This window comes from Dryobates pubescens, chromosome 28 (assembly GCF_014839835.1).
Source record: "Dryobates pubescens isolate bDryPub1 chromosome 28, bDryPub1.pri, whole genome shotgun sequence".
NCBI lineage: Eukaryota > Metazoa > Chordata > Aves > Piciformes > Picidae > Dryobates > Dryobates pubescens.
In genome coordinates, this window is record NC_071639.1 from 562,098 (window position 1) to 582,829 (window position 20,732).

Consider the following 20,732-nt stretch of genomic DNA (forward strand, 5'->3'; position numbering starts at 1 on the left):
TGGAACAGCTACTTGGGACCAACATCTGGGCTGAGAGATCTCTGGAAGCAAAACTGCCTCTGGCTGTTCACAGAGTTCTAGCCCAGACACCAGAGGAGCAGCAGAGGGAAGACTTTCAGTGGTCAGAGCTCTGTCCTGTTTGTGCCCCTTCACAGTGCTACCCAAAAGGGAGTGTGGGGTCCCTGCTGATGAGCAGGCAGCAGCCTCCGTGCACACTCAGCCATCTCCTCCAGCAGCTGCCTCTGAAACATGCAGCTACCTCCTGGCACAGGCTGTCTTATGATAGATCTGAGCTCACCTTCCCAAGCACATCCTGGACAAGACCCAGAAAGGACTACAGCAGGAAGAGGAAGATCCCCAAATATTCTTCATCTTCAGCAAAGAATCATTCCATGCCCAGGCTTCCAACTAGACCAGAGCTTGGTGATGATACTAATTTAACAAGGCAGCTCATTAGGCTAGGAGCAGTTTTCCTCTTGGAGCCAGCCTCCCAGCAATGCCTACCCCCAAACCGTGCCCTTGGATGGAGGGCAGAGAGGTGAGAAATGCAGTTCCACAGCAAATCTGCTTTCATGCCACAGAGAACAGAGCTTCCCACCCCCTGCTCCTGCATCACTGCACTGTTAGGTGGCCCAGGCCCTTCTCATGTACATGGGACACATCCCAGCTTTCCATTTGCTTCTCAGCTTCCTTCCACATTTCCACTTCCAGAGCTGTGGAAAGGAACAGAGTTCATGGTGAAGTGCACTAATGGTTTCCCTGTACCAGGCTGAGGAGGTGCTGGCCATGGCCCCCAGTACCCCTGCCACAGGCTGTGCTCTCACTCAGCTGCCTTGCAGCTTGCTGATCCTCCCCTCAGTGTGTTCCTTTCTGGCCACTTCTGCTCTGGTTTCTCTCACACACCTCCCCCTTCCTCTTCACAATGCTCAGCCCCTTCCCAGGCTCCATGCCCTGGCCTACAAGGCTCTTGCACTTCCACTCTCCTTTCAGCTGCAGCACCCCTGAAGTCAAACCACCTTAGCTGCACCCTCAAGAAACAACCATCTCAGGTCCTTAGAATCACAGCATGGGTTGGGTCGCAAAGGACCTTACAGATCATCCAGTTCCAACCCCCTGCCATGGGCAGGGACGTCTCCCACCAGTCCAGGCTGCTCAAGGCCCCATCCAGCCTGGCCTTGAACACCTCCAGGAGGGGACATCCACAGCCTCCCTGGGCAGCCTGTGCCAGAGTCTCCCCACCCTCGATGTGCAGAATGTCCTCTTGATGGCCAACCTAAATCTCCCCTGCTCCAGTTCCAAACCATTGCCTCTCTTCCTGTCACCAGTGGCCCTTACAGAAAGTCCCTCCCCAGCTCTCTTGGAGCCCCTTCAGCTACTGGAAGGCTGCTCCAAGGTCTCCCTGGAGCCTTCTCCAGGCTGAACAGCTCCAAGTCTCTCAGCCTGTCCCCACCGTGGAGGCTCTGCAGCCCTCTGCTCATCTTCATGGCCTCCATCTACCAGTACCTGAGAGAAATGCTGAAGCAAAACACGGCGAGGGGGAAAGTGCAGCTGGTGAGAGAGCTATGGACACACTCTAAGTTCTGAGGGCTTGCACAAGAAGCACTGAGTGGGGAATGACTGTTCCAGGAATGGAAAAACAGAGCCCTGACAGCCCCCGAGGGGAGCAGGCAGTGCTCCAGCACACCAAGCACAAGTGGGAAGGGGGGGAAACATAAAAACATCTTCTTGGATCCAAACTGCTTTGGGAATGAAAACAGGGATTACAAAAAGAAGAATTAAAACATGAGAGGCTGAAGCCTGCTCCCACATTGTGCTGTGTTGAATGTGGGCTCTGTCCTGCCGAGCAGCAGCAGCCTCTGCTCTGCAGCCGGCGTTGGACAGGATTCCCTGGTGAGGATGGGGCTGAAAATAGGATGGGATCGACCCCAGTGCAGAGCAGGGGAGCTCCTGCCACTGCCTCCTGCTTTTGAATGCCAGGATGACTTTTCTAAGCTGTCCCTTGGGAGGTGGCAGATCAGGGCACGACCCTCATGGCAGCTTTTCCTCATGCCAGTCTGCAGAGCAGTGTGTCTGGAAGAGCCACAGTGCTGGCAAGAGCTGAATGCTGCTGCCCCTTGCTGCCCAAGCCAGGACCCCCTGCAGGAATAACCTGCACCAGCTCTCAGGGACACAGCTCTCCCCTGAGCCCTCTGAACACAGCCCTGCCACATCCCCACATCCCCCTTCAGGAGATGCTGGAGGGCCTATGGCACAACCCCAATGGTGACAGCCTTGGGGATCTGCTCTCTGTTAGATCCTTTCTGAGCAGACACTTAGATGAAATTTGATAAACACTAAATGGTCATAGAACCATGGAACCACAGAATGGTTGGAAGGGACCTCTGGAGATCACCCAGTCCAACCCCCTGCCAGAGCAGGGCACCCAGGGCAGGGCACACAGAACACATCCAGGTGGGGTTGGAAAGGCTCCAGAGCAGGAGACTCCACAACCTCTCTGGGCAGCCTGCTCCAGGGCTCAGCAGCCTCACAGCACAGAAGTTTCTCCTCAGGTTGAGGTGGAACTTCCTGGGTTCCAGTTTGTGTCCCTAGATCATTGGCCTATCCCAGGACACCACTGCCCAGAGCCTGGCCCCTTCCTGCTCCCCACCCCTCAGATATTGGCAACCATTGATCAGATCCCTCTCAGCCTTCTGTTCTTCATGAAATGAATGGAGGAAAGGTCTTTGTGTGTGAATGCCATCAGAGAATGCTTCAGCACCCTCAGAAGTTCCAAGGATCTAATAGACACAACCCCTCCTGCTTTGTGTCTCAGGAACCCCCTGTGTAAAGCAAGAAAGGAACAAGTACAACACAGAGCTCCTGTTTCTGTGCAAGGAGTGAAGCTTCAGCCCTCACTGGCAGGCTGATGGACACCACAGGGCATGCTGGAGCACAGCACCCAAGGAAAAGCAGAGATGACACAGTCATAGAATCCTAAAATGGGCTGAGTTGGAAGGGACCTTCAAGATCACCTAAATTTCAACCCCCTGCCATGGGCAGGGACAGCACAGGCTGCTCAAGGCCTCATCCAGCCTGGCCTTCAACACCTCCAGGCAGGAGGCAGCCACAGCCTCCCTGGGCAGCCTGTGCCAGGCTCTCCCCACCCTCACTGCCAAGAATTTCTTCCTCATCTCCAGTCTCAGTCTCCTCTCTCCCAGCTCAAAGCCATTGTTCCTCATCCTGGCACTCCCAGCCTTTGTCCAAAGTCCCTCCCCAGCTCTCCTGGAGCCCTTCAGGTACTGGTAGGATGCTCTGAGGTCTCCCTGGAGCCTTCTCTTCTCCAGGCTGAACAGCCCCAGCTCTCCCAGCCTGTCTCCACAGGGGAGGTTTTGCAGCCTCTGAGCATCTTTGTGGCCTCCTCTGGAGCCTCTCCAGCAGCTCCAGGTCCTTCCTGTGCTGGGGGCCCCAGAGGTGGAGGCAGTGCTGCAGGTGGGGGCTGAGCAGAGCAGAGCAGAGGGGCAGAATCCCCTCCCTGTGCTGCTGCTCTCCCTGCTCTGGCTGCAGCTCAGCACTCAGCTGGCTCTGGGCTGCCAGGGACCAGTGCTGGCTCCTGGGGAGTTTGTCACCAACTCACATCCCCAAGGCCTTCTCCCCAAGCCTGCTCTTGAGCAATTCTCTTCCCAGCCTGGTTTTGTGCCTGGGATTTCCCCAAATCAGGTGCAGGACCCTACACAGCTGAAGGTCTCCAAAGCTGCTGGACTCTGCTCTGCTGCCCAGCACCGAGCCTTCAACCTGCTGCAGCCAGGGCTGAGTACTGCCCCAAGGAGATTTGGGTCAGGAACAAGAGCAGTGACAGAAAACCCCAAAACTGCCTCACCAAATCTGCTTTCACACAGCAGGCCTGAATGGCTCCAAATCAGAGAATGTTGGAGTGTTCCCTGCTGTGGGGCAGGAAATGGATTTTCTTCTGCTTGAAGAGCACTGGGCTTGCAAATGCTCCACTTGCAGCAGCAGGCATTAACCAAAGTCCCTCAAAGGGAAGATTTGAAGAGTGTTTCTCAGGCCAGTCAAGACCAGTGGGCACTGCCACAAAGTGAATTTCAACATAAACCCTCCCAAAGCTCCTCCCTTCCCATGCTGAACCAGAACATGGACAGCAAAGAGCTCCAAGGTTTTTCTCAGCTTCATTGTGCTCATAATCAATGCAAGCAATGCACAGGGGCTGGCTTACAGAGCCACAAATGCTCTGGGTTGGAAGGGAGCTCCAAAGCTCATCCAGTCCAAGCCCCTGCACTCAGCAGGGACATCCTCCACTAGGTCAGGTTGCCCAGAGCCCTGTCCTGCCTCACCTTGAACATCTCCAGGGATCTCAAGCACCTCCCTGGGCAACCTGTTGCAGTGCTCCAGCAGTCTCCTGGTGCAGAACTTGTTCCTCACATCCAATCTCAATCTGCTCTGCTCTAGTCTGAAGCCATTGCCCCTGGTCCTGTCCCTGCAGGCCTCTGCAAACAGTCACTCTGCAGCCTTCTTGTAGCCTCCTTCAGGTACTGGCAGGCTGCTCTGAGGTCTGCCTGGAGCCTTCTCTTCTCCAGCATGAGCAATCAGGATGCCTCTTTCTAAGGAAAACCAACTGCTTGGCAAAGCTTCCCAGCTGCCCTAGGGATGTAAGAAGAAAAGACTAAAACTTCCTGGTGCCTTCCTCTCTTGGGTGAGCAAATGCTGGGCGGCACCAGGAGTGCAAGAGAGATGAGCAGCTGGGCAGGCTCACCTCAGCTTCAAGCACCCAGCAAAATGAAGTCCCAGAGATCTGAAGGGGACGTTCACAGCCTATCTGCAGCTCTGCCTGTTCCCCAGGAGGGAAGCAGCAATCTGTCTGCCTTATATACTGCTGCAGACAATCCTCTCCTCCTTTCAGCTTGTGTTGGTCACAGCTTATTTTTAGATCTGACCAACCACAAAAGCATCTCCAAAAATACTCTAAAGAAACACAGTGACCTTTCCAAATTGGAAAGCTGAGCTGGTTCAGCATCATCCCAGCTACTGTACAGGATGAGCACAACTGTGAGACCCCTCCAGGGCCTCCCACGGTCCTCTGCTGTCCCACAGAAGGTTCTCCCCTAGTCTAGCAGAGAGAATCTTGAGCTTCCAGCTTCAGCTTTAAGCTTGAACTTCCAGCTTGAACTTCTCAGAATCAGATCAGGATGTTGCCTACTGGAGGGGGGAGCACTACTCTGAATAGTGTGGCCAGCAGGTTTAGAAATGCAATTGTCCCCCTCTGCTCAGCACTGCTGAGGCCACACCTCAAATCCTGGGGTTGGTTTTGGACCCCTCACTACAAGAAGGACATTGAGGGGCTGGAGCATGACCAAAGAAGAGAACCTTGAACTCAAGTCTGGTGAGGAAGGGCTGAGGGAGATGTGGTTGCTCAGAAGAGGAAGGAAACCTTCAGAGGGAGACCTTCAGAGAAGGGAGACCTCATTGCTCTACAACTGCCTGAGAGGAGGCTGGAGCCAGGTGGGGGTTGGTCACATCTCACATGCAGCAGATGACAGGACAGAGCATTGCCACATGTTATGAGCATGGTTTTAAGTGACAAGAATCTGCTGTGCTGTGCTGGTGTGCAGGAAAAGCTTGAGACACAGAGGAACTGTGAGCAAAACCCTAACCCTAAGGAGGTTGTGGCCAGGTGGGGGTTGGTCTCTTCTCCCAGGCACCCAGCAGCAGAACAAGAGGACACAGTCTCAGGCTGTGCCAGGGGAGGTTTAGGCTAGATGTTAGGAAGAAGTTCTACACAGAGAGATTGGCCATTGGGATGTGCTGCCCAGGGAGGTGGTGGAGTCCCCATCCCTGGAGGTGTTTAAGAGGAGCCTGGATGAGGCCCTTGGTGCCATGGTTTAGTTGATCAGATGGTGCTGGGTGAGAGGTTGGACTGGATGATCAAAAAGGCCTTTTCCAACCTGGTTAATTCTGTGATGGCCTTCTAGAAACACAAGTTCCATAGCTCACTCCCTCACCACCTAACCTGGCTTGAGAACAGCAGGGCTGGCTTCTTGCTGGGCTTCTATCGCAATACAGGTCAGGAAGAGAGCCTTGGGAGCTCCAGCAGCACAAAGCCCCAGGTGCAGCTGTTCAGCTGAAGGAATGCCTCAGCTGCACTGCAGTGGCTGTGCTGAGCATTCATTCTAACCCCAGAGGAGGAGCAGAAGGGCAAACACATGGCCCATTTGTTCCCTGGTTTCGGTGTGTTGGCCACAGGGCTATGGGATGGGCACTGAACTTATTGATAAGCCATACCAGAAGAGTGTGGGCTTCTCCCAGGTTCCTTCTGAGCAGAGTTCAGCAGTCCAGGAGTCTCAGATGCACAGAAACACAGGAAAATGACAGCCAAGTAGTTGTTTGACTTCTTGCTCTGCTTTTGCCATTGAGATCAAAAGCCAAGCCCAGCCTGCCAGGCTCTCCTCTGCACTCTAAGGCAACACCTTTGGCAGGTTATAGAAACACAGAACCATAGAATGCCTGGGGCCAGCACTGACATTTGAAGCTCTTGTAGTGCAATCCTCCTGCAGTCAGCAGAGACATCTTGAATCAGAGCAGGTTGCTCTGGCCTTGAGTGGATCAGCTGTCTGAGCAGCCTGGGCCAGTGCCTCACCAGCCTCACTGCAGCAAAAGCCTTTCTTACATTGTGTTAGCTTTAGGCTATGCTTTTAATTTTTTCCACAGATCTCAAGCAGAAAAGTAGTAAAATGTAAGGAAGTCTCTGTTGGCTGTGAAAAGGGAAATAAAGGCAACTCTAAACAGCTGGTAGCTTCCCCTGGTCTCTGAGCAGGGAGCTTCTTGTGCTGGGTGTTATTTGTGCACCCCTGTACCTATTGCAACTCCTGGATATTTTGTCCCTGTTCCTTGCACTCCATTGTAGAGTGTAGTTCTCCCTGTAAATAGCAGCTGCCAGCTGCTTCCATCTGAGCTGCTCTGGCACAATTTAATGTTGGGGGGAATTTTCAACCCACCACACACATCTGGTGTGAATCTCCCTCTTGCCTGCAAAGCCATCACCTCTCATCCTGTATCAACAGGCCCCGCTAAAAACTCCATCACCATCTTTCTTCTAGGCTGCCTTCAGATACTGGAAGGCCACAACAAGGTCTCCCCAGAGCCTTCCCCTCTCCAGGCTGAACTGCCCCAACTCTCTCAGCCTGTCCTCATAAGGAAGATCCTCCAGCCCCCTGATCTTCTTCATGGCCTCCTCCAACAAGTTCATGTTCCTGTGTTGAGGACTCCAGAGCTGGACACTGCTGCAGGTGAGGTCTCACCAGAGCAGAGTGGAGGAGAATCTCCTCCCTTGACCTGTTGGCCATTCTTCTTTGGATGCAGCCCAGGCTGCCCTTGGCCTTCTGTGCTGCCAGTGCCCATTGCTGGCTCCTGCTCAGCTTCTCCCCCGCCAGCACCCCCAAGTCCTTCTCTGCAGGGCTGCTCTCAGTCTCATGCTCTCCTGCATCCAGTCTGCACTGGCACCAAAGATTGTCTCAACCCAGGTGCAAGGCCTTGCACTTGGCCTTGTTGAATCTCAGGAGGTTCACCCAGAGCCACTTCTCAGTCGTTACCAACAGAAATGTGATGTCTGCATTCCTCCTTTAGCTCTTCTGCTTCCCTCACTCACTGTGTCTCATCACAGATCTGTGCACCCACATCTGGACTTAACAAAAGAAGACATCCCTGATTGACTTCTTTCAGCTGCTTTGCTGATCATTAAGCAGTTCTTGAAAATGACTTCATTCTTTCTCAGAAATGGTTGCCTAGGTTGTGCAGTGAGAAAACTCCCTGAGAGAGACCCAAAAAGCAAGGTCCACATGGTCACAGCTCTGTGCCCCTCAGCACAGCCTGCTCCGGAGTGCAGCAGGACAAGGGAAAAGGGAGACTGGTACCCAGAGATGCTCAGGATGGGAGCACTCAGACTTCCCTGCAGATGTGCCTCCTCTCCTGCAATGTGTTCACCTGTGGCTCAAGAGGGGTAAGCTCCTTTCCAACCCTCTTGTCATGCTGCACTGCTCCAAAATCCCAGCCTGCTCCTTCCACTCTCAAACCCCCACCTCTGCCCACATCCTTCCTCCTCAAAACAGCACCAGGCCCACTGGCAGGGCAGGATGGTGGCTGACACCTGTGCTGCTGCAGACCACAGGCTGACAGAGCAGCTGTGGCCAGACAGGACAAGCAGTAACCCCACAGCCAGGGCCAAGGTGTGAGGAAGGCATCCCCTTCCCCATCCTCACTGAGCAGGACCCACAGAGTCCAGCCAAGGCAGATTTCACCAATGCTTAACAGCCCCACAACAACAACCCTGGAGCCTTATGAGGAGCAGCTGAGGACACTGGGGTTGTTCAGTCTTCAGAAGACAGAGCTGAGGCAAGACATCATTGCTCTCTACAGCCTCAAAGGAGGCTGGAGCCAGTGGGGTTGGTCTCTTCTCACATGCCACAAGTGACAGGAGAAGAGAAACAGCCTCAAGCTGTGCCAGGGGAGGTTCAGTTGGAGATCAGGAACAATCTCTCCCCAGCAAGGGCTCTCAGGCCCTGTCCCAGGCTGCCCAGGGAGGTGCTGCAGTCCCCATCCCTGGAGGGGTTTCAGAGCTGCATAGATGTGGTGCTGAGGGCTGTGGGGTAGTGGCAGTGGCTCACAGCAGGGCTGGGGCTGAGAGCTCTGGGGGAGGGCTTGGACTGGAGGATCTCAGAGGTCTCTTCCAGCCTCAACAGCTCTGTGGTTCTCTGTTTCTAACCTGTTCCTATTAAGCAGGCAGAACTTTCCTCTCTGTGTCCTGTGCCTTGCAAAGATGTCCTGCCTCTGCCCAGCATTTTTCCGTGATGAGCACACAGCCCAGCCGTGGGAAAAGCCTCTGTCAGAAGGACAGAGATTTTGCAAGTGCTGCACAACTCCCACGTGTCATCTGCCCTTCTGAGGCAGGAAAACAATCCAGGCACATTCCCCTCACATCTGGACAGAAGAGCTGGGTTGGAATGAGTAAGGAAAACAGTGTGGGTTCGTGGTGCACTGAGCCATCCAGCGTGTCACCGCTGCAGAAACCTTCCAGCTCCTTCTCCACCCAACCCTTTCATGCACAGCTGCTCTGCTCCTGCCCCCTTCTTCTCCCCACAAGGGACTGGCCAGGGGACACATCTGGGACACACCACTGCCCTCCGGAGCTTCTCGACCCGCAGAGTCCTTCCCAAACTCCTACTCCCTCCTGTGGCAGCTCGGCGGCTAAAAGGAAACACAAAGCAGGCTGCCGAGCCCTGCATCCCCGCCCGCACGCTTTGCAAGCCATTTAGGAGGGCAAACAAAAGCTCTGCGAGGGCCTAAGCAAGGCCTCCCTGAATTTCAGATGGTGAAATGAGAAAGCTGCTGCGAGGGGATGTGAAACTCAACTCTGCAGCGTGTGAGTGGCACAAGGAGAAAGGAAAAGGAGCAGCTGGTGGATGAAGGCTTCTGGATCTCACCTGCAATGCTGGTACTGCAAAGCTGCTGGCTCACAGGGCGGGCACCGGGCAGGACAGGTTTAGGACTTGCAACTATCTCCTAAATCTTAGGTGATACAAAAAGGCAATGGATGAAGTGCCTGCTCCCCTTGTGCCACAGCTGGACAGCCAGCCAGCAGCCCCAGCTACCATGCTATTAGGGTTAGACTTCTCCACAAGGTCCACCGTGGGTAACTTCCTCCTGAGAAACACCCCACAAATAACTGCCCAGACTCCACCTTCACAAAGACCTCACTGTCCAAAAGGGTCCAAGCAAAGAGCCAGGGCCAGCACAAGCCCAGCCTGCCTGTCTATTTCAAATGCTTTAATAAAGGGGTTACAAAGGCAGCCATCTGCTCAGACACACTGCCGGCAGTGTCGGCCCCGCAGCTCTGACAACTTCATGCTCCTAACTCAAAGGCCACTCATTACCAGGACATTTGTAGCAACATGGTTGTAACCCCCGGCCCCACCACCATGGCCATTTAAAACAACTCATTTGCCTCAATTAGTTCCTGCAGCAAACCCAAATATCTCAGAAATGTCCTCACTTCCCTCTCGATGCTCCCTGCAGGAGCTCTGTTCTCAGCTCCCTGTGAGGGAGGCTCCGACAGAGAGCTTCCCACCCAGCCCAGGGACATCAGCACTGCAGGAAGGCTCTCAGCCCTGCTCTGGCAGCTGCTACATTTCACACACACCCGAGGGTCAATAAGGAAGCCACCTTGGCCATTGTAGGTGACATCCTGGTGTCCCTACCTGCGTCACTGCTGCAGATGGGCTTGCACAGGTCACATACCACACACCACTGGCTGAGCACACGGCCAGCCAGGCTGGCAGCTCAGCCATGGGGAACCAACCTCCTGGAAACCAATCAAGCTCTACAACTCTCTCTTAACACACTGAGGACATCGCAGCCCCTGGCAGGCAGCTGATGCAGTGTGCTTAGCAAGTCCTCCAGAGGCACTGTAGTCCTAGGATAGAATCACAGAGTGGTAGGGGCTGGAAGACACCTGCAGAGATCGCCCAGTCCAACCCCTCTGCCAGAGCAGGGTCACCCAGGGCAGGTCACACAGAACACATCCAGATGGGGTTGAAAAGGCTCCAGAGGAGACTCCACAACCTCTCTGGGCAGCCTGCTCCAGGCCTCCAACACCCTCACACCAAGGAAGTTTCTTCTCATGCTGAGGTGGAAATTCCTGGGTTCCAGTTTGTACCCATTGCTCCTCATCCTATCACTGGGCACTACCAAAAGGAGACTGGCTCCATCCTCCTGACAGCCACCCTTCAGGTATTTATAGACATTGATCAGATCCCATCTCAGCCTTCTCTTCTCCAGGCTGAACAGCCCCAGGGCTCTCAGCCTCTCCTGCTCACACAGATGTTCCAGGCCCTTCAGCATCCTTGTAGCCTCCCTTGTACTCTCTCCAGCAGTTCCCTGTCCCTCTTGAACTGGGGAGCCCAGAACTGGACACAATACTCCAGATGCACTCTCAACAGGGCAGAGTAGAATGGGAAGAGAACCTCCCTGGCCCTGCTGGCCACACTATTCTGAATGCAGCCCAGGATCCCATTGGCCTTCTTGGCCATGAGGGTACATTGCTGTCCCATGGAGAACATTGTCCACCAGCACTCAAAGGTCCTTCTCCAGCAGGTCAGCCCCTCATCTGTGCTTGGGGCTGTTCCTCCCAGCTGTGGGAATCTCCCCTTTGCCCTGTCTCAAGAAGGGCTGTGTGAACAGCCAAGCCCAGGCCATGCTGCACCCAGGCCAGGGAGCTCAGGCTGCCCCAAAACGGGGCAGATCTGCCCAAACCAACCATCACAGAAGGGACAGACATGGATCTTACCTTGCTGGACAGCATGGGCAGGGGTATCCCACAGGACTGGACACAGGAGTCTACTTCTCTACATACATGAAAAGACCCCACAGCAGAGCAAACACCATTTGAGTGAAGTCCTTCATCTGGTCAAGTCTTAAATAAACATCAGTGAGCTTTGGGGGGAACCCACAAGCCCCTCAACACTCACACCAACAGGTCCTGAGAGCAGCAGGTTGGACAAGTGAAAACACAATCACAGACATTTCAGAATTGGCAGATCTGATTCATTCCTGCCCAAATAAGGCAGTCAGGCGAGGGGGAAGTGTTCCTCCAGCTGTTTCCCACGTGGTTCCCAACAGAGAGAGACCTCAAAGGGTTTCTGGTGGATGTTCTGCGTCAAGTCCTTGGCCACATTTCCTCTCCAGCCACTGACACTTTCTATGAATTGTTAACCATTTCTAGAGCAATTCCCAGAGCAGTGCTCAGTGACTCGCTGCAGCCCCCCAGCACTTGGCTTACTGCTGTGAGGGATTCATGAACCTCAGGCAAACCTGAGAAATAAACTGCATGCCAGGCTGGAAGGGACCCCAGAGATCACCTGGTCCAACCTGTCTAGGTGACAGTAGAGCTGAAATGAGCTGGCCCAGCAGCCTGCAAGCATGAGCACCGGACAAGCACCCTGCTCAGTGTAGGAGCATCCTCTGCCTCCCTTGGGAGGTTATGCCAAAGGACATTATTGGAGACTGAGAGTGTCTTCCCACCTCACTCACCTTTGTGAGCTGTGGCAGGGCTCTGCATTTCCCCATAGCAAAGGAGGATGCAACCAAGCTCTGCACAAATCAGTGAAAGCTGCTCCCTGCAGTGCTGGTGAGATGCAAGGCAAACTGTTCACAACACAATCCTGAGGTTTGCCTTCACGCCAGGTACAATCTCTCTTTCACACAAATCTGTAAATACTCATCTAGGTTGTTCTGCTTGCAGTCATCACTTGGCATCATCAAGAGCACACACAGCTCCTTTTTGAGAATGAAACCAGAAGCCTGAAGAAACACTCTCAGAGCCTCTAGAAGTCAGGAAATACTACCTGTCAGGATGCAAAGAACAGGAGCTTGAGTAACAATGACAGAAAACAAGAGAACTCAGACCTGCTAATGGGAATCACACCTGAAGGCTTTGCTTTGCTCATACTGTTGAGCAGGTTTAGCTCAGCAGATTTGGACTTCTCACGTTCAAATATTTTGATGGCCAGCAGTGCATGTAGTGAATGTGCCTAGCTAGTGCTAGCAGAATCTGACCCATGATCCCAAGGAACCTGGACTATGTCCAGCAGGTCAGCAGCTAAGGTTTCCCAGGCCTTAGGCCACCCTCTGCACCACCCACTCTCCTTGCTCTGTTACCTCTTCCTGCTAAGATAAGCTGGCAAGCACTGTCCTGTCTCCAGAGCAGGCTTACACCACATGCCTCACTCTGACCAAGCAGCACACCTGGCACAGGGTGGACGACTTGCCTGACAGCTCCTGGGAAATGCAGCCTTCTGTTTGCTTTGCTTTTGATTCAGGAGCTCACACTTCCCTCCTCACACTACTTGTGAGTGCGTTCTGAGCCTACAGATACACAGAATGAGAGGCAAGATGACTTCTAAGAAAGACAAACACCAGGCAGCCTCGTTCACCGTGGAAGACATCTATCTTACCCATACTCTGTGTCTAGCAGTCAGTCCTGCGTGGAGTCTGTACTTGAGCAGCAGCCTGCTAACATGCAGGCTTTAACTGCAGCCCTGGGGATGTGCAGATCTGTGTATTACAGCCTTTAAGAAACATCCTGGTGAGCCTTTTGGGAAAGGAACTAATTGGCTTATTAAAAGCTGAGGCAAGCCAGGAGCGTTTGAAGCCAGCTCGGAGCCTCTGGAGAGGATAAAGAGCTGAGGGTGCAGATGGCCATATATGGGCAGACTTCCTCCGAGCCGGCCGGGGCCGTGCGCGCCGCGGAGGGCTGCTGGACGGGATCCGCATTCCTGCGCTCCGCGGCCCTGGGAGCCTTGGATTTCCGCTCTGAGGGCTGGCGCAGACCTCCGCCTGCTCCTATAAAAAAATATCTGTGACTGAAGGTTGAAAATGTGCAAGATTCTTTCTTTAAGTACACAAACACTCCGAGTCTAGCCACTTTCCTGTAGCCTTGCCAGGCTTTCAGCATGTCTGATACCTGATCAAGTGACTATTTTGGGGGGGAAAGGAGGGGGAAAAGAAGAAAGAAGGAAAAACACGCGAGAGGAATGTGGCATATCCACACCTGTACCTGTACGAGGCTTCACCAAAGGAACTATACCAACTGAAGCTGCTGCAGACACACACATCCCCTATATAGCTGTGTAAACAAGGCTGCCAGGCCGGTGCAGTGAATTCCTAGCTTCAGCAGGAAAAATATACTCTCTTAAAAGCATGTGCTGTACAAACAGCTGCATGGAAGGCAGGATTGGGACATTTTAACCGTTTTATGAATCACTGCCAAGGTGTACTTCTTCCAGCTCATGGCATATTGTCGCCGGAAAGGATAAAGACCAGTTGGGCTCGCTGCATCCAGGCTCCCTGTGCCCCTGCACACAGAGATGCACACAGGAGGTGCCCGAAGGGTCACACTTAACAGCACACACACCAATATGTGCCCTGGTGGCCAAGAAGACCAGTGGGATCTGGGGGTGTATTAAGAGGTGTCCAGCAGATGGAGGGCGGTTCTCCTCCCTCTCTACTCAGCCCTAGTGAGACCTCACCTGGAATATTGCATCCAGTTCTGGGCTCCCCAGTTCAGGAGGGACAGGGATCTGCTGGAGAGAGTCCAAGGGAGGGCTACAAGGATGCGGAAGGGACTGCAGCACTGCCTGGGGAGGAGAGGCTGAGAGCCCTGGGGCTGTTGAGTCTGAAGAGGAAAAGACTGAGAGGGATCTGATCAATGTCCATCAATAGCTGAGGGCTGGGGGTCAGGAAGGAAGGGACAGGGACAGGCTCTGCTGTGCCATGGGATAGAACAATAGGCAATGGATGGAAACTCCAGCACAGGAGGTTCCACCTCAACATGAGGAAGAACTTCACTGTGAGGGTCATGGAGCCCTGGAGCAGGCTGCCCAGAGAGGTTGTGGAGTCTCCTTCTCTGGAGCCTTCCCAGCCCTGTCTGGATGTGTTCCTGTGTGACCTGGGCTGGATTCTATGCTACTGCTCTGGCAGGGGGTTGGACTGGGCAATCTCCAGAGGTCCCTTCCAACCCTTAACATCCTGTGAGCCTGTGAAAAGGCAAACCTGATGGCCCCTTCCATAGGCTGGCACAACCTGTGCCAATGTCCACTTGACAGTAGTGCAGGACCAGAATTAGTTCTGAAGCCCAAGTTTATTTTATTTGTTTTGTTTTGGTTCCCCTCGGGGCAGCAGTAGCTGGGGCTTGCTGTACTTGGCCTGCAGTGTGAGGACTCAGGACAGATTTATCCTTTAATTTTGGGTTTCCTGCCTTTCTGGTGGTTTGTTACTTTTAAACATACTTTTTGTGTCAGTGAGATTCTTAGGTTTTGTTTAATAAAATTGTTTCCCTGAAAAAAACCTGTTACATGGAAAGTTATAAAACATGTCTGGAGCCTTTCTCTCTCTCTCTCTCTCTCTGATGTTCCCCTACCATATTTAGGCATTTAAAAAAGGCATTCTGTTTACCTGGTTACATTTGCATTTTGGGATGCATGTCAGACATAGTTTGGTGCACATCTTATTTACCCAGCACTGAGCCCATTGGAGTCCATCAGGTAAGTGCCGATTTCAGGAGCCCCATGGCTTTGGGACCTTTATATTATTTACCATAACTCCTCCTCTGGGACTGATTTTTTGGTGGTTGTCATTTCAGAGCTGATCTAATTTCGTTTAGTAGAGAATTTCAAGTTGAAGAAATGGCATCCAAATGACTTTCCCAGGCACAGCACAGTGCTGGCAGAATACAAGTAGTGGTTTCACAGTACAACAGAACCTGCTGGGGGTTTATAGGGAAGTGTTTCCTTTTGCCTCAGGAGTCTGTGCATGCACATTGCTGAACCATAGCATGGCAGCATGGCTGTGGGTGGGGGGACAGAAAGAAGAGGGCTGTGGCAGAAGGAGAACGCCTGCATGCCAGAGATGATTATCTCTTAAGACATCCCTCAGGTTTCAGTTTGCTGAATCAAATGCATTGAGCTTGATGCCTCTCATTAAACACTAACATGCTTCTGGAGGTCAGAAGCCAAAGCGCTGGCAGCCCTTGCGTTAAAAGTGGAGGTCAAGCAACATGACATCACTGAATATTCAAACGCTACATGAGGAGGTGGGGGAAGAGCCATCCTCCCGGTTCAAAATAGAAACAGAACGAAACAGTTATCTGCAATGACTCAACACAAGCCACAATGCCTGGGTCTTGTGTTTGGTCAGAGACAAACCGCAGCACGAAGGTTTGGCCGGGGGCAGCGCTGTGCCAGAGCCTTCTTGTAATGCCAGGGTGGACCACGGGCAAGGCTGGGAAGCAGGGATGTGCGAGGAAGGTGTTGCTCAGCAATGACAGCTGCAGACAGGCAGTGGGGAAAGAATAGCCACTTCTTCCAGGCTGCAGCCTGTGCCCGCCGTGCCAACTATTCCAGAGTAAACAGGCACTCTCTCTATTCATAGAGAGCATCTATTAGGGAAGGAACACATCACAGACACTCGGCATGATTCACTGGCACACAGAGTCAATTTATACCCGCTAGTGTAATTATATCTTTGCTCGGCGGGACCAAAGCGCCGGGGCCGCTGGCCGTTGGGCACCGGGCATCCTTAGGAGAGGGCCCCGCAGGTCGCCCGTCCCCGGGGAGCTCATCGGGCTCCAGCCGCCCCCCGTCCCCTCTGCCCGGGGGATGGACGGGGGGCGAGCGAGCAGCGCGGAGGGAGGGGACAGCGGATTCCCCCGGCCGCCCCTGGCAACCGGCCCGCAGCCCCCCTCGGCCCGGCTCGCCGCCCGCCTCGGAATAACGCGCGGGCGGGGGAGGAGGGGTGGCCGGGCGGCGCTGGCAGCGGAGGTGACTCAGGCTGAAAAACATCGGGACGAAAAATAAAGAAGAGAGGTGAGGTAGGAGGGGCCGGGGGCGCGTTGGGGGGTGTGTGTGCACAGCCGGAGGAATGCGAGAGTCAGGGGTCAGGGCCGCTGCGGGGCGGGGCGGGCGGCGCGGCGCGGCGCGGCGGAATGCGCGGAATGTCGCTGTTTGTCCGCGGCCCCATTCAGCCCATTGGCGACACCGCGCCTCCGCCGCCTATAAAGCCGCGGCCGCGCCGGCTCTCGGCAGTCACACAGCCACCTCCCGCCAGGCTCGAACGGAGCGGAGCGGAGCAGCGCAGCACCCACCCGCCCGCCCGCTACTCTCCTGCCTCACTCCGCACTGCCGCTCTGCCACGGAGGATCGCCCGGCGGAACCTCTGTTCGCTTCACCTCAACTCACCTCGGCTCTCCTCGCCTCGCCTCCGCGCCCCGACGCCGCGTCCCCCACAAGCCCACGACCGCCGCGGGATGAGCCCTACCAGCTTCGCCATCGCCCTTCTCGTCGCCCTCCTCGGCTCGGTAAGTGCGGCAGCCCCTGCCCCGGCAGTCTCTGCCGCGGCAGCCCCTGCCCCGGTAGTCTCTGCCCCGGCCGCCCCTGCCCCGGCCGCCGCACTCCCGGCGCTGCTGGCATTGACGCCCCCCCCTCATCTCTCTCTCCCTGTCCCGCCGCTTGCAGGAAGCGCAGGGCCAGGAGTGCAGCGGGCAATGCCAGTGCGGCCCGGGGCCCGGCCCCGTCTGCCCGGCCGGCATCTCCCTGGTGCTCGACGGCTGCGGCTGCTGCCGCGTCTGCGCCAAGCAACTGGGCGAGCTCTGCACGGAGCGTGACCCCTGCGACCACCACAAGGGACTCTTCTGCGACTTCGGCTCCCCCGCCAACCGCAGGATCGGCGTCTGCACCGGTGAGTGGGGCTGGCGCTGCCACCGCCTGGGGCACCGAGACGAGGTGGGGCAGGGGGGGAGCCGGGGTCGTTGCTCGGCCGCACCGCCCGCCTCACGCCGCGCCTTCTGCCCCTCGCAGCTCGGGACGGCGCTCCCTGCGTGTTCGGCGGCATGGTGTACCGGAGCGGAGAGTCCTTCCAGAGCAGCTGCAAGTACCAGTGCACCTGCCTGGACGGCGCCGTGGGCTGCGTGCCCCTCTGCAGCATGGACGTGCGCCTGCCCAGCCCCGACTGCCCTTACCCGCGCCGGGTGAAGCTCCCCGGCAAATGCTGTGAGGAGTGGGTCTGCGATGACACCAAGGAGCAGACTGCCGTGGGACCTGCTCTGGCTGGTGAGTGGGGGAGCACCCCACAGATGGCAGCCTGGGGGGAAGGAGCAAACGTGCATGGAGGCTGAAGGTGGTGGGATGGGTTGAGACAGGGCACCTGGGCAGTGGGAGTGCTGCAGCAAGTGGAGTCACCCCACAGATAAGTGTGGCTGCCTGAATTTCTCAGGAAAGGCAAGAGAGCTTTTAACAGGGCACGAGGTCAGGCAGTGATCTCACCTTGGTTGTCTGCCTCCTGCAGCTTACAGACTGGAAGATACCTACGGTCCAGATCCAACAATGATGCGTGACAACTGCCTGGTGCAGACCACAGAGTGGAGTGCTTGTTCCAAGACTTGTGGCATGGGCATCTCAACCAGGGTCACCAATGATAATGCCTTCTGCAGGCTGGAGAAGCAGAGTAGGCTCTGCATGGTCAGACCTTGTGAAGCAGACCTGGAGGAGAACATCAAGGTAAATAATCTCATCTTTATCTATGATCTAGGATGCTTCCATCCATTAGTAAAAACCCAGTGTCTCACCAAAAAATGTGGAGCTGTGATATAGTCAGTGTCAAGTGGTTTACCCAGGAGTTTGAGTTTTGAGTGGCAGAGCAGCTTACAATGGCATGTCCTTAGTTTTCACTCCACACCTTATAATCATAGAATCATAGAATTGTCAGGGTTGGAAGGGACCTCAAGGCTCAGCCAGTTCCAACCCCCCTGCCATGGGCAGGGACACCTCACACCACAGCAGGTTGCTCAAAGCCACATCCAGCCTGGCTGCAAACACCTCCAGGCAGGAGGCTTCCACCACCTCCCTGGGCAACCTGTGCCAGGCTCTCACCACCCTCCTGGGGGACAACTTCTTCCTCACATCCAATCTGAATCTACTATTTCTATTTTTTTTCCATCCCCCCCAGTCCTATCACTCCCTGACACCCTCAAAAGTCTCTCCTCAGCTTTCTTGTAGCTCCCTTAATGGCACTGTGCTCTGATGAAAGTGCAAGGCTTGACATGTCTGCTTGCCCTGGGCTTGCAAGCCTAGCGCTGTGTGGAAGCCCACAGCCTTCTCACCCTCCTGTCTTCACTTCTCTCCTGACAGAAAGGCAAGAAGTGCATCCGCACCCCCAAAATCTCCAAGCCCATCAAGTTCGAGCTGTCTGGCTGCACCAGCGTCAAGACCTACCGGGCTAAGTTCTGTGGGGTCTGCACCGACGGGCGCTGCTGCACGCCCCACAGAACGGCCACCCTGCCCGTCGAGTTCAAGTGCCCCGACGGGGAGACCATGAAGAGGAAAATGATGTTCATCAAGACCTGCGCCTGCCACCACAACTGCCCCGGCGACAACGACATCTTCGAGTCTCTCTACTACAGGAAGATGTATGGGGACATGGCATAAAGCGGGCAGGAGGCTCCTGAGCTAAGGTTCTCGACTTGAACTGATTCGCATCTCATGTTGTAAACACCATTCACTAGCACAAGGCATTTAAATCAGCTTTTAAAATTTTTTTTATTATTATTATTATTTTTTTAAAACCCATTTTCAACAAAACTGCTCCGTGAGACTCAAAGACACTTCTTCTACTGGCCCCAAGGGGTGGTTTGAAAGAAGGTGGACCGGACCGGACCGGACCGCGGCACGACGCAGCTTCGGAGCACGCTGCTCATGAGGTGGTGTGAAGAAGGGGTGAAGGGAAATGTTGGCAGGAGAAGCAGATGGGGGCAAACGTCCCCTTGACGCGGGACAGCTCGCTTCACCTAGTAGTGCAATTGAGAAGGAGACCGCTGGCACGTCTGCAGCCAGCAGAGTGCTGAGCAGGAGGTGTCCTGAGAGTCAGGACAGCCATGGTTCAGCTCTGACCCTGATTCGTGTGGCTCGGCCGACAAGAATCAGAATCACGTCTATTAGACTGGACAGCTGGTGGCAGTCACTGTCTGTCACCAGCTCCTTTTTATGAATACTGTAAATAGGCTGTGTACATAGACCTGTACAGTTATCTAAATTAATTTAAAGTTTTGTGCCTTTGTTTCATGCTTTGAAGTGTCAATGATAGCCTTCTGGTTTTGGAACAAGATAGGTAGGAGTTCAAGCTTTGTATTTTTGACAATGCATTCAAAGCATGAAATGGATACTCCAGTGGAAATTGTGCAGGCAGGGCCAAAGGGGGAGCTGAGATCAAGATGGAGCTTGTCAGAGCTGAGGGGCTTTGCAAAGCATCCATCTGGCAAAACGCTGTCGACTTCCACTTTGTTGGACGAGTGGCTTGAAGGAGAAGGGCTCTGCCACAGCCTGGCAGTCTTTCCACTGGAGCATTTGTTTCCTCCTTTGACTATGGCTCTTTGGACAGTTTATTTGTTGAGAAGTGTGACCAAAAGTTACATGTTTGCACCTTTTTAGTTGAAAAATAAAGTATTTATATTTTTTATATAAATGGCTTGGTATTTCCTTCACCTTTAGCCTGCACTCTTCACATGGTGCTGAAGGGGCTTGGGTGGGCACTGGGTGAAGATCAAGTAGTGCATGGTGGGATCTTTGCCCAGGAGCACACACACTTAGCGACAGGCTAATGATTTGTGACTACTTGCTCTGTTAGGAGTGAACCAACTGCAGTTTGTTATGCTTCTAAATTTAGCCTGGAGGGCAGGGCCAGTCTTGCTTTGCCAAGGCTGAGTATTGCATTAGGAAGTGCAGCAGGTTCCTCACGCATCACGCGTGGCAGCTTTACAAACAGGCCAGCTGGTGCCCACAGCCTCCAGATGCTGCTGGAGTGCACCACACAACGTGCTCAGTGTCACCCAGGTGTGCCACTGGGTAAGGTTTATTTTCCACCAAGGCAAGGAAATGTTGTTAAAGTATCTGCACTGAGGAGCCCAGTCCAGAAGCCCATGGGTGGCACTCTCAGTGATGAGCTGAAGGGCTGCACCACAAATCATAGAAGAATACAGGTTGGAAGGGTCCTCTTCAGATCTTCTGATTTCACCTTAATGCAGAGTGGGGCAAACTTAGAAGTGGTTTGACTTGAATTAAGACCTTGACATGGAATGGTGGACAAAGCACTGCAGTCAGCTGGCAAAGGCCTGGGTTTATCTTCCTGCTTGATGGGCACATGGG

The 20,732-nt window shown here is 54.3% G+C and overlaps 1 protein-coding gene across 1 annotated transcript; it reads left to right on the forward strand.

The window, feature by feature from the left end:
- Positions 1-16,696: 16,696 nt before the first annotated feature.
- On the forward strand, positions 16,697-19,248 carry CCN2 (cellular communication network factor 2). The gene is made up of 5 exons (XM_054174112.1): positions 16,697-16,894; positions 17,052-17,274; positions 17,394-17,645; positions 17,881-18,092; positions 18,723-19,248. Exons 1-5 carry the CDS (start codon positions 16,844-16,846, stop codon positions 19,017-19,019), a joined length of 1,035 nt encoding a protein of 344 aa, XP_054030087.1. The 5' UTR covers positions 16,697-16,843; the 3' UTR covers positions 19,020-19,248.
- Positions 19,249-20,732: the final 1,484 nt, after the last annotated feature.

Coding starts and splice junctions, on each gene's coding strand:
- CCN2 (XM_054174112.1), top strand. CDS start 16,844: ATGAGCCCTACCAGCTTCGCCATCGCCCTTCTCGTCGCCCTCCTCGGC. Junction 17,646..17,880: donor CGTGGGACCTGCTCTGGCTG/GTGAGTGGGGGA, acceptor TGCCTCCTGCAG/CTTACAGACTGGAAGATACC. Junction 18,093..18,722: donor ACCTGGAGGAGAACATCAAG/GTAAATAATCTC, acceptor CTCTCCTGACAG/AAAGGCAAGAAGTGCATCCG.